Raw genomic sequence first — 12,248 nt, 5'->3', positions numbered from 1 at the left:
CACACAGCGCTGTGTGTCTTCTGTTGTCCGTGTCAAGCTTGCGCTATAACAAAATAAGATATGCCGTACCAACAAGCCCCTATTGCTATCCTCATCGGCAGGATAAAGGTCATTGGAGATCTCTTGGAGAGGCATTCATCCTGCAGTGAATTTATGGCTGACAGTTATTGTTGTGTCGGTAAGCTGGAAGTAGCTTATTCTTGTTTTAGGTTGGCAACCTTTGTTAGCAACTGTATATATGATGTCTGATGATTAAAAGAGGACAGTTTCATTGTGCTTGTTGATAAGAACTATTTGCCATTTGTGTCTTTTTTTGCACCTTTTCCATTCAGCGCCTTCTTCGCGATACAACATAAATGGCGATGAGGATCAACCAAGAAGGACAGCAGCCACTATGTTCAACTGCAACTCACCTCCACCGTCACTTGCTACGCCAGGCCCTGCAAGCGTGCCGTGGAGGCAGTGGAAGCGAGCGTTTCTCAACTACTTGGAAGCCCTCGGCGGAGAGGAGCTGTCGAAGAAGCGCTGCAAAGCGATACTGCTCAACACACTTGGTCTAGAGAAGCAGCAAGTGTACTACAGTCTGGTGTCAGACAATACAGACAGCAGCATGGATGCCAAAGAAGACAGCATTGATGTTTTCAAAGAGGCACTTGCAGTGCTAGACAAGCATTTCACCACGACAGTGAACAAATTGATGGAGAGGCACCATTTTCAAACTGCCGGAGGAGCGCACCGAGGCTTACTCCGTAGCCTTACATGAGCTTGCCGCATGCTGCAATTTCGGTGACGGAACGGAAAAGGCGGTGCGTGACCAGCTTCTGGAAGGAGAAGCATCACAGCAGCTACGTGAACACCTTTTCTTTGAAGGCTCCTGTTTGACACTCAGTCAAGCGGTTGAAATCGGCAGACACATAGAGCAGACACAAGGCAAACTGAAAGAGTTCGGTGCTGATACTACAGCGGTGCACCAAGTCACTCCTAAGCCAGCATGTGCAACTGCCGTTAAGGCTTCAGGTGCGTGCTATCGCTGTGGCTTAAATGTGCATTGTGCCATCGCGCCAGACTGCTTTGCCAAGAACGCAAGGTACCAAAAATGCAAGAAGATAGGGCATTTCATTTCAGTGTGCTAGTCAAAAAGCAAGTGCAGTCGTCAGGATGGTGGAAAAATAGAATCGTTGGAAGCTACAAATGTGGTTACCACTCTGAACCTGGGCACCGGCGACACGCCAGGAAAGCGAAGTCACGTGGACGTCAGCGTTAACAATGTAAGCTAGTGTTAGCGTTTGGTTGACACCAGCTCTTCTGTCTCACTTCTCAACAATGAAATTTTTGTGAAGTGCTTCGCCGGTTGCTCACCCACCATTGTTAATGTAACACTATTGGACTACTCACGTAAGCAAATTCAAGTGAGAGGTTGCTTCCTTGCAGATGTCGTCTACAAGCAGATGCGCACATGTGTTCTGTTTTATGTTGCTTTTGGGACTTGATGCCATACAGAACCTTCAACTTTGAATTCAAGGTGACACATTAAGCTGTCTTCAGATCAATGTACCATCACCGACACAGCTGCCAGCCAGACTGCACAACAAGGTTTTGCATCTCTTCTCTGAGGAAGTAGGCCTGGCCAAAGGTTTTGAGCATCAAATCAAGATTCACCCGTCAAGCAAACCTGTTGTTGCAAAACTACGTAGGCTGCCATTTGCATTACGAAACAGGGTGTCGGAGGAGTTGAAGCGCCTAGAACTAGGCGGCATCTTTGAACATGTGGACGCTGCTGAGCGGATAACCCCCATCATGGTTGTGCAAAAAAGAAATTGTACAATACACCTATGTGTTGATTTACAAGAAATCAGCGAAGCAATTGTTGTAGATGGTTTTCCACTCCTGTACACTGAAGAACTGTTGCACCATTTGGCAGGGGCAACAAGATTTTCGAAGCTGGATTTGAAAGTGGCGTACCACCAGCTGGAGCTGACAATCAAAAGTTGTCAGTTCACGACGTTCATCACACACGATGGTCTCTTCAGATTCAAGTGGGTTTGTCTTGGACTCGCCTCAGCACCAGCAGCCTTCCAGAGGATGATGTGCGCTATTCTGCAGGGATTAAAAGGAGTTCTTTGTTACACTGACGACATCATTGTGTGGGAAAGCATGGTCAGTGAGCATGACGAGAATTTAGGAAAGATTCTGCAGCGCATCTCTTAATTCCGGGCTGAAGCTAAATTACAAGTGTGTTTTTGGCATCCACCAGTGGACTTTCCTGGGGCAGGTAGTGAGCAAGGAGGGCCTTACTCCTATTCATTCGAAGGTAGAAGCTATTGAACGCGCACCCATGCCAAAGGACATGACAGCACTTAGCTCATTCCTGGGACTTGCTGGGTATTACTCTTGTTTTGTGCCACATTACACCGAGGTGGTGGAACCCCTCAAGAAACTGCTACGTCAAGGGCAAGCATTCAACTAGAATGACGATGTGCAAAGGTGCTTTGAGCAGGTCAAGCACTCTTTATTGTCATGTGAAGTAATCCACCTGTCCAACCTGCAGCTTCTAGTAGTGGTAGCAACAGATGCTTCTGACACAGGCCTGGGCGCTGTCTTAAAGCAGCCAGCTTTAATTGCTTTTGCACCCAGGTCACTTACAGCTGCAAAAGGAAGTACTCTGCAGAGGAGAAAGAGGCAAGAGGCACTGGCGTGCTTGTTTGCCTGTGAACGCTGGCATGTGTACCTCTGGGGAAGATGATTTCTTCTCAGGACTGACCACCATACACTTGTGACCCTGCTTTCATCAAGAGTCAATGGAAGGAAGCCATTGTGTATCACAAGATGGTCTGCCAGGTTGCTGTACTATAACTTCAACATTGTGTGTCAAAAAGGGTGCAACAATATCATGGCAGACACATTATCTACGTTATCTACGGTATCAGCCACACCACCTGATATAGAAAAGGAAGTGATTTCATTTGTTTCATCTTGCATTACCAAGGAGCAGATGCAAGCAGCAACAGCTGTAGATGAGACATTACAGTTAGTGACCAAGTACATCGAAACAGGATGGCCAGCTGTCACGACTTGCCACCTTTTCGCCATCGGCGCGAAGTCGACGGGGTATACAAGCTGGTTGGTCGTTCTGTACTCAAGCAAGTACAGCAAAGGAGTCAGAGTCGGAAGAAAGACAGAAAAAAACATATTTATCGACTAAAGGTTAAAACAAACACAAAAATGCAATAACACTAACACACATCCACTTAATCTAGATCAATGATGAATACAAAAGAAATACAACGAACAGTAAATATAGAAATTAACATTACACGAAACACACTTATAGGTGGCCAACTAAACAGAGTTCAAAAGAAAACAAATGATAGCATATGCATGGCTGGGCAGCAGCAGCAAGTCCATATAGCGTGGAGTCGAAGGCAGAGCTTTCCCGAAGAACGCTGGCAAGCCGATCTCGTTGCAGTGGATGCGATTGCCCGTGAGTCTAGGTCTGATGTCTTCCCTCGAGCAGGTTGAGCTAACCTGAGGGGAACTACCGTAAGCTTTGTTGCAGACGTTGGTTTGCCGTCTCTTACGTCAACTAGTAACTCGCAGTTCAGACGTGGCTAGGCGGCCCAGGCGATACTGGACAGCACTAGCTCCTTGATGCTTCTCAGCAAATTGTAGGCTCAGCTTCTAGACTGTAGACTGCCTAGCTCGGTCTAAAACCTGCGTTTAAATAACTTCTCCTTTCCTTAGTTCTCTATGGTGGGGAACAGCAGATATTGGTGACGATCCAATCAAGTTCGCCCAATTGGATCCCGGCTCCTCCCAAGGTCTTGGCCGCACCCCCTTTAATTAGGGGCAAGGGAACGGGTGATTTAGAGGTCATGTACTCGTATTGCACCACGCACACACACCCTTGAGTCCGTGGCGGGCCTCTGTTGTTCGTTCACAAACACAGAAGAAACGACGGCAGCCGGCCATACGGTGCTGTCGGCACACATACATTGACAGCAATTCATGGACATGAGATTGCACAGAGGCACCGCATACACTGTCAGTATTTCGTGGACACAGGATCGCCCAGACACACCATACTTCGGAGTATTCGCACCCCCGCCTTCGTAGTAAGCTTCTCAATGCACGCACAGGGCAGAGAATACACAGGGGTTCCTACAAAAAGCTGTCGGGACGTCACGGTTGCGCCGACGACAAAAAGACAATAACCTCTAAACCTGCCTTCGACTTCTTTCAGCCGCTTGCCCGAGTGGCTGGCAATACCCGTCTTGCTCGTCGGTTCCTATTACTACGGCCCTTTTGGCGGCCGTTGATCGGTGCTTCGCTGAATCGAATAATGCCGCACCGTCACACCAGCCAAAAGAATGCTGCCGCAGAAGTTGATGTGATTGCATCATTTGCAAGAACAACTGTCTGTTGTTGATGGCATGGTTTTAAGGAAGGACAGAGTAGTTGTGCCAGGAGTGCTAATGGCTGATCTAGTTTCCTTGGCTCATGAAGGGCACCCTGGCATCACAAGAACAAAACAAAGATTGCGAGACAAGTACTGGTGGTCAAATAGGGACAGGCAGGTGGAAAACGCAGTATGCAGCTGCTATGTATGTTAGTCTGCCAATAAGTCTGCAACGACTTCAGTTGCTCCACTGAACCCTGTTGCCTTTCCAAGAGAGCCCTGCAAAAAGTTGCCTATGGACATTGTTGGGCCACTGAACATCCATGAAGCAATGTGTCGAAAGTTTATCATCACGTTGGTTAACTAACACACGAAATGGCCCAAAGTTCACTTTTCAAACACAGTCACATCACAAGTTGCGATAGACTTTTTAAGAACAGTTTTTAGTCGAGAGGGCAACCCAGAAGAACTCATGACTGACAACAGCCACAGTTGAAGTTCAAGCTGTTCGAGAACTTTTTGGAAGAAAGGGGAATTAGGCACTGTGTCTGGTCAGTGTATTACCCCACGCTAATAGGTTAGTCGAACGTTTTAACCACAGCCTAAAGGATTTTATTCAGGTGTCAGTTCTGGAGCATTGACCTCTGAAGCTGGTTATCCTGGATTACTTGGCAGTTTATAGGGCTATGTCACATGCCACCACAGGTGTTTCTCCTGCAAAGCTCCTACACAAGTGCCAGCCTAGGGCCCGACTTGATGTTGGTATGCTGTCGAGAGGTGTCGCAGTGCAGCCTTCTGCAACGATACAACAGTTACGTGAACATGCACAGGTGAAGCAGTGCTGCATGAAGGAGTACACGGATGCCAGGAGGAGTGCAAAGGTGCCCAAAATTAAGGAGGGAGACATTGTACGTGCTAGAAAACCAGGAGCTCATGCAAAGGGAGAATTGACATATTCTCATCCACTGCAAGTCGTCAAGCAGCTGCCTAGGGGAGCATTTAGTCTTCAAGATGGACTTTGTTGGAATGCGTCTAAGCTGGCCCTGGTACCAAAAGTGTGTCTTGTTAAAAGACGGGCAGATACGTGGGCCACCAGCACCTGTTGGTCAAGTACCTTCTCTGGAGCGAACTCAAGTGGACATACCTTCAGCTCCAGTGACACCCCAGCCCACTCCAGGATGCAGTGCGTCAGAATCCGCAGCAGAAGCTGCCAGCCAAGGGGGATGTGATGCGCCCTTACTGCCATCAGCTCCTGATCCCGAGGACACCCTTTGTGAAGACCAAAGTGGGCATGTTGCGAATGGGCGAGAACCATCGTCAAGAGTCCGAAGAAAGCCTGAACGTTTCCGGGACTGTGACATGCGACTGTGTTGTGTTCGAGGTGTAGATCGTTTACCTTTTTTTTTAGGAGAAAGGAGCTAGAAGCAGCTTATTCTTGTTTTAGGTTGGCAACCTTTGTTAGCAACTGTATATAAGCTGTCTGATGATTAAAAGAGGGCAGCTTCATCGTGCTCGTTGATAGGAGCCATTCGGTGTCCGTGTCTTCTCTTTTGAGCCTTTTCCCTGCGGCGCCTTCTTCGCGATACAACAGTGATGAATTATTATATTACATGCACAGCCAAATACACTTATAATAATAATGGTTTCAACAGTATGTCGGATGTAATAATGAGCAGCTGCTGCACCGTCAACATTTGTATGTATTCTATGGTAAAATAAACTGCTTACTACAATGCTCTCATGCCGTATTATCGGCTGTAGCAATTAAATCTGGCTATGTTTGTGTACACTGAAAGAAAAGAGAATGCAAGACACTCGAAAAAATAAAAAAAAGAAAGTGAGTCACTTTGCCACACTTGCCTATGTGCCATTCACGGGGCACACCTTCATTGCATTGCCTCGAGATGGGGGGGGGGGGGGGATGCGAGCCGCTTTGCCCCACCCGCCTTTGTGCCGCTTACCCCGCATAGCATGCCTCCATTCCATCGCACCACTGGCCTCATGCTCCCCTTTCCCGTCTCCCTTCCACCTCCTCGTCGTCATCAGAGAGATGAAAGGCAGATGGGAGAGGGATGATGAAGGGCATGCCTTGTGGGGTGTGCGGCACAACGGCAGGTGTGTTGAAGCGGCTCGCTTTTTTTTTCTTCTGGATTTTTCGTCCCTTTTCTTTTTGCTGCAGACACCCAGTAGCCAGATTTAATTTTTATAGCCAATAATGCAGCATGGGAACATTGTAGTAAGCAGTTTATTTTACCACGGAACACACACAACAGTTCTTGGTGCTGCGGCTGCTCATTGTTACATCCAAGAATTGTTGAAGCCAGTAGTGCTGTAAGTGTGTCCAACTGTACTTCTTTCTGTCTAATTGAAATGTTTGAAAGTTTGTCCTCTCTGCGTTTTTCATGAAATTCGGTTGTAGGTCATAACAATGGGATTTTCTTGGCAATGGAATTTCCTTGGCACTTGAATTTTTCTATGGAGCTGTGACCTAGTCAAGCTGTTCTCACAAACAGCTTTTTGTCACAGTCTTTCTTTCTGTATCTTTGACAGAATGAAAATAAGATTGATTGATTGGTTGATTGATTGATTGATATGAGTGGGTTCAACTGTATTTTCTCATGTAGTACTTATTCACTATTCATACACACAAGTAAGCTAGAGATGTACTAAGGATGGCTAAGAAGACCGTAGGTGTGAACAGTAACTGGCATTGTAATTATATATAACAAATGACACTGATTAGCATCTGTAAAGCTTTATCATAAATCCTGGAGCATCATGTACTAGTCACAGAACTAGTGAGCATTACAAGGCATAGAGCCACCAGCTATGTAGCTTCATATGTTATTTTGTGGTTCGGGGAAATGCAGCTGCATTCCTTTATATTAGGGGTGTTGGAATAGTAAAATCTACAAATCTAATTGTAGGCAAATAGTGAAGAAAAATTACTGAATATCAAATCAGTCGATGCTGCTTTCTATATGTGCTGGACTTTTCTTTTACGGAGTAAGAGTTGAGGAGGACGTCGGGATGAAAAACTTGGAAGGTTTATTTACATTATTTACAGTGAGAGTCAATTAACAGCCTTAAAGTCATTACGGGCCGGCAGCAACTCAGACGCTGCGGCCCGTGGCAAGAAGCTCGAAAGAGATGAATCAAGGAATGCTCTAGGAATGCTCCCGGTCTGTGTCTTTTTAAGCCCTTCGGCGTCTCGAAGACGCGTCACGTTTGGCCAATGGGAGAGCCCGCTCAGGTGACGCCATCTTCGGCCTATCGGCGAGGGCTTACTTCTCCCTGCAGTCTTGCCTTGCTGACTTGCAATGCGCCGTCACAATAGATGGATGGGGGCGATGCTGCCAGGTTCTCACGGCGCATTACAGCTGTCTTGCTTCGGGACCCACTTTACCCACAACAGTGCCAGGCTCTCGCTTCACTTTCGGGAAGAGTCAAACAGTGAATAGCTCCACCTGCGGCACATAAAGTGGGGGCCGCCAACTTGTTTGCACGTGCCGCGCCTCAGGAATGTGGTATCCGTGCTTCTGCGCTTCTTAATTAGCTGTGGTGCGATTCGATGTGGTCTGGTGAACTCGAAGTAGGCTCAGGAAACGGTCCCGTATCTAACAACGGACAGGAGGTCCCCATAGAGCTTTACGCTCTGTAACCTTCTGCTGCATATTCCAATGTGAATGTACACCACTGACTCACCTGAATAAACTGAAACTGAAATACTATAGGCTATTTTCTCATTTCTGAACAAAGTGAAATGTAAATGTTGTGTCCAGTCAGATTGGTTTTATTTAGTATCCAATATCAAATTGAATATTGAACACTCAAACAGAGCTGCATATATCTACAACAGGAATATTTATTTCGGTATAATCAAGTACCAGGCATGTATTTACTAGTGCAAGAAAGATAATTATCAGGGATAAAAGATCAATTTTAAACAAAAGATGACTAAGTCTCATTAAAGGACCTACACAAATAGCCTCGCAACATCTTTAGAGTCTGGTTGCAAACAAGCTTTTCAAGAATGAATGGCTGCTGTATGAGAGGCTTTCCGACAGCACTAAATAAATGGCTGCCCCCCCCCCCCCCCCGAAAAAAGAAAGAAATCGGAAGCTGTGAAAAAAAAGAAACTGCTGAAAGACTTGTGTGCTGTAAAATCAAGTAAAAGGGCTAGTTGCAAGGCATATACAGCTCTGGTTGTAGTGTAAAAGATGAAACTACTACTTGACTAATCTGCCAAAAACACTAAATGACAGCAGGCTACAAGCAAAAATCACAGGCTATCATCTTGGCTTGGCTTGCCTTCTTTCATAGAACTGAAAAGAAAGTTTACTATACTTGCGGACAACTTTCTGTGGCTATGAAGGGAAAGCTATGAAGGCAAAGAGTGCACAAGTGAGAGCACTTCTGAAAGGAGTCCCGCGTTTTAATCCACATTGGTTTAGGCTGGGAAAGAGAAAACATAAACACCTTAATAGCAACAGTTAAATAAGACGGAACACACCACTAAGTTTAAAGGTTTACGTATTTTGCAGCTTTTCTATTCTATGTCTGAGGAAACGCGAAACCGTCGCACGTGGAAGCTGCGTCGATTCAGCGTCTGTTCCGAGCAACCAAAAGCACTGTCAAACGCTGCCAGACTACTTGGTGCGGTAACGCATGTGCAGAGGCTCCGCCCCCATAGCTTTCCTTTCATAGCCACAGATAGTTGTCTGCGAGTATAATGTGTATTATTAATTTTGTATTACAAATTTTGTATTATGCATTGCATCAAAAACATTTGTCATTGTTTACTAAATTTGTCATTGATAAATCGCGATATTTTGTTTAACAGACAGAACAGTAACCAGACTTTTAACAGCCAGCTGTTGCAAAATATTTGGTTAGTTTCAATATTTAAAAATACTGAATAATTACTTTTTGAATATGAATACTAATAGTGAGTGCCCAATATTCTATTTGTATTCAAAACTTTGAATATTTGCCCACCCCTAGTTTATTTTATTCATGCACATAATACAACTTGCAAATGGATGTCTGGTCAACTGAGGAGCTTGCAAAAGAAAAACAGCTGTTTGCAGTTATCTGGTGCACCATGGCAGTGATAGTAATGAAACAAGGGAACAGCCTGTCTTAGATACCATGTTTACTTGCACAATGCTTGCGGTCCCCAAATTGAACATGAAAAATTAGATTTGTTTTTCCTCGAGTAATCATCGCACCCTCTAAAATTGCTGCAGCGACAGTCATCTGCTTGTTCCTATTTCAATGTTGGCACCGACTCTGAATAGGTTGGGCCAGAGTAAGTTTGTTTATTTTTTTTAGTGACTAGGTTCAGCTAATGTCTGCAAATAAAGGGTCTTTGCAGCTCCTGCTTGTGTATATAGAATGTATTCCCTCATTACAAAAGTAATTGTGCTGTTTGGAAGTAATATTTTGTTTGAGTTTACGGTGGCTGGTGTGAGAACTCCGATTTTCAGCCACTTTATTTTTTATCATTCTTATTAGCGCCTAGAATGTTCTAGCGGAAAATGTTTACCCTGTAATTATCATGCTTCTCGATATCGCATCAATTTTCCGCATATAAAAGTACAAGCATTATGCAAGTAAATGCGGTACATGTAGAGTGTTGTACTAGTTGAAGGAGAGAAGTGTGATACTACAGCACCGCACATTACTAAAGGGATGCAAAGGTAGTGAGGCTTACCAAATAATGAATTGCGTTGCCTAACACGAGACCAATTCACTTACAGGCTGCCTAAAAGGGGGGTTTTCTTACTGAATGACTGGCAAATATTTAGCATACATTGTCTGCTTGTGCGTTCATTCAGGAACTGGTGCCTGTGCACAGCAACCACGACTCTCCTGCAGCAGAATCATTCGCAAAAGTCCTTACTTGCATCGGTCTCTCTTCCTTGTGACACTAATAAGTGTTGTTATCCCTTGTGTTTGAACAGAAATAAATATGTGACAGATTTGAATACTGAATTCTCATATCGAATATGAATCAAGTAGCACGGACTATTCATTTTGTATTCTAAATTTCAAATATCCGCATACCCTTACTTTATATTGCTTTTGCAACTACTGTTACATTTAAACCTCAATATAGCAAAGTAGATAAAATCGGCAATTTGCTTTTGTTATATGGAAATATTGTATTAAAATTCTACCTTTTATGCAAATAAGTACAGTAGCCGATCGATTTTTCTTACACAGAAGGGCCGCAGAATTTTCCGAATTATCGAGCTGTAGAAAAAAGCTAATTTAAATGAGAAATTTGTTGTTATGAATTTGGGAATTGGCGACTAATGGTACAGTTTCGGGCCACGTCGACAATATCTTCACATTGGCGGTACAAATTAAGCGAAGCCAGCCAAGCCTTCGCGTGCACTCCAGCCCCACGGATGATACACTGTAAACGGACATAACTCTCAGGTGGAAGTATAATGCTTGTCCTCTAGCGACCCCCAAGTTGGGAGTTTATTATACTCCGTGTAAGCGGAATTTTTACGTGGAGCCTTAGGGCATTTTTTTTATTTTTTATTTTTTACTTCGCACTGGATGGAGTTTTTTTTTTAGGTGCAACGGGAGTATAAAAAGTGGTGTCGCGACCGTTTGCACAGAGATTTGTATATGTAGAGGCTATGGTCAAATTTCGAAATATACACACAAGACCGTCTCAAATTCAACGAAACATGTCAATGAAAGCACATAAACCATGACATACATAAACAGTTGAGAAACGCCCGATGCAGAACTTTGAAAGACATCCAACATACATGCGACGACACACAGGAAGCAATGCTGCCAGTATATGTAGCCACGATACTGTATGCCTCTAAACCGCCTAGCGAGCAGCTGTGCTGTTTTCATAATTATTACTCACATGGTCGCTCATATGAGACCTGCCTCTCTGAAATTAACAGAAGACCTTAATCGGCACAAAACTGTTAGTTCAGAATAGTGAGAAAACAAGGTTAATGGCATAATTTTAAAAAATTGGCACACCATTCAATGAGTGCTGAAGGGACTTCGCACACTGCCGACGTTCACAGCCAAGTAGTGCATTAGTTACAGTAAGCAAGAAAAATGTAAGTGCATGTGCTTTATGGCAAAATTAACTTTGTGCGAAATAGTGGTAGCATAGCAAGAATTTATTACATATGAGCATGATCTGCAGCAGCCCACGAACACCGAAAAGTGTGTAGTCATACATTTTTTTGGCTGCACTACTTGCTCAGCATCCAAGCAATGTCTCTCGGTTGTGAAACGGAGCTACATCGCTGATCTGTCGAACGAATCCTCACACTCGGAGCCAGCAGGTATGCTCCTAAATCAGTGTCTGGGATAGAGCATAACGTTAATGCGATATCGGAAACAACGACATGATCAAAACAGAACTGTGAGATAACAGTTCAAATCACAACGCTCAGTAAAAAGCTTTATTTACGGTACATACTTATGTCCTACTGTTTTTCTTGGGCGAGGATATCCCTACACAGATACGTAAAAACATTTACTTGCACTCCAGTCTTTCTCACTGGTAACACAGCACCGCAACAAACTCGGAATATGCCATTCATGTGCGACTAGCACAGACGTTGTCGCTCGAACAGTGGCTGCTGGTGCCATCGCTGCGCGGTCCTTTCAAACATTACATCATATATTGTCAGCATATACTCACAAGGACATAAAAGTCGCATTTCACATACTGAAGAGCACAAGTAAAGGTCCCGCAACACGAAAGCACAGTCAGAAACCTGAGCAGGCATCACGAGTCAAAAAGCAGCTTCAAGGTATACCTAAACCTTTTTCCGCGCTTGAAAATGTTGCTCTTGCA

At 44.5% G+C, this 12,248-nt stretch overlaps 1 protein-coding gene across 4 annotated transcripts in view; it reads left to right on the top strand.

Moving 5' to 3' along the window:
• GABA-B-R1 (gamma-aminobutyric acid type B receptor subunit 1) overlaps nucleotides 1–12,248 on the top strand; it is a 133,725-nt gene that overhangs the window by 103,254 nt on the left and 18,223 nt on the right. Inside the window, exon 17 of one of the 4 annotated variants that reach the window (XM_055063749.2) lies at nucleotides 333–5,920. The exons of the other annotated variants lie outside the window; for them this stretch is intronic. Coding sequence (XP_054919724.1) covers nucleotides 333–356 — 24 coding nt within the window. The 3' untranslated portion in view covers nucleotides 357–5,920. Of the gene's footprint in view, nucleotides 1–332; nucleotides 5,921–12,248 lie in introns of those variants that run through there. 4 annotated transcript variants of the gene reach the window in all.

The sequence above is a fragment of the Dermacentor andersoni genome, chromosome 1, assembly GCF_023375885.2.
Source record: "Dermacentor andersoni chromosome 1, qqDerAnde1_hic_scaffold, whole genome shotgun sequence".
Taxonomy (NCBI): Eukaryota; Metazoa; Arthropoda; class Arachnida; order Ixodida; family Ixodidae; genus Dermacentor; species Dermacentor andersoni.
Note: the sequence above shows the minus strand (reverse complement) of the source record. Positions and strands in the feature narration are given on the sequence as shown.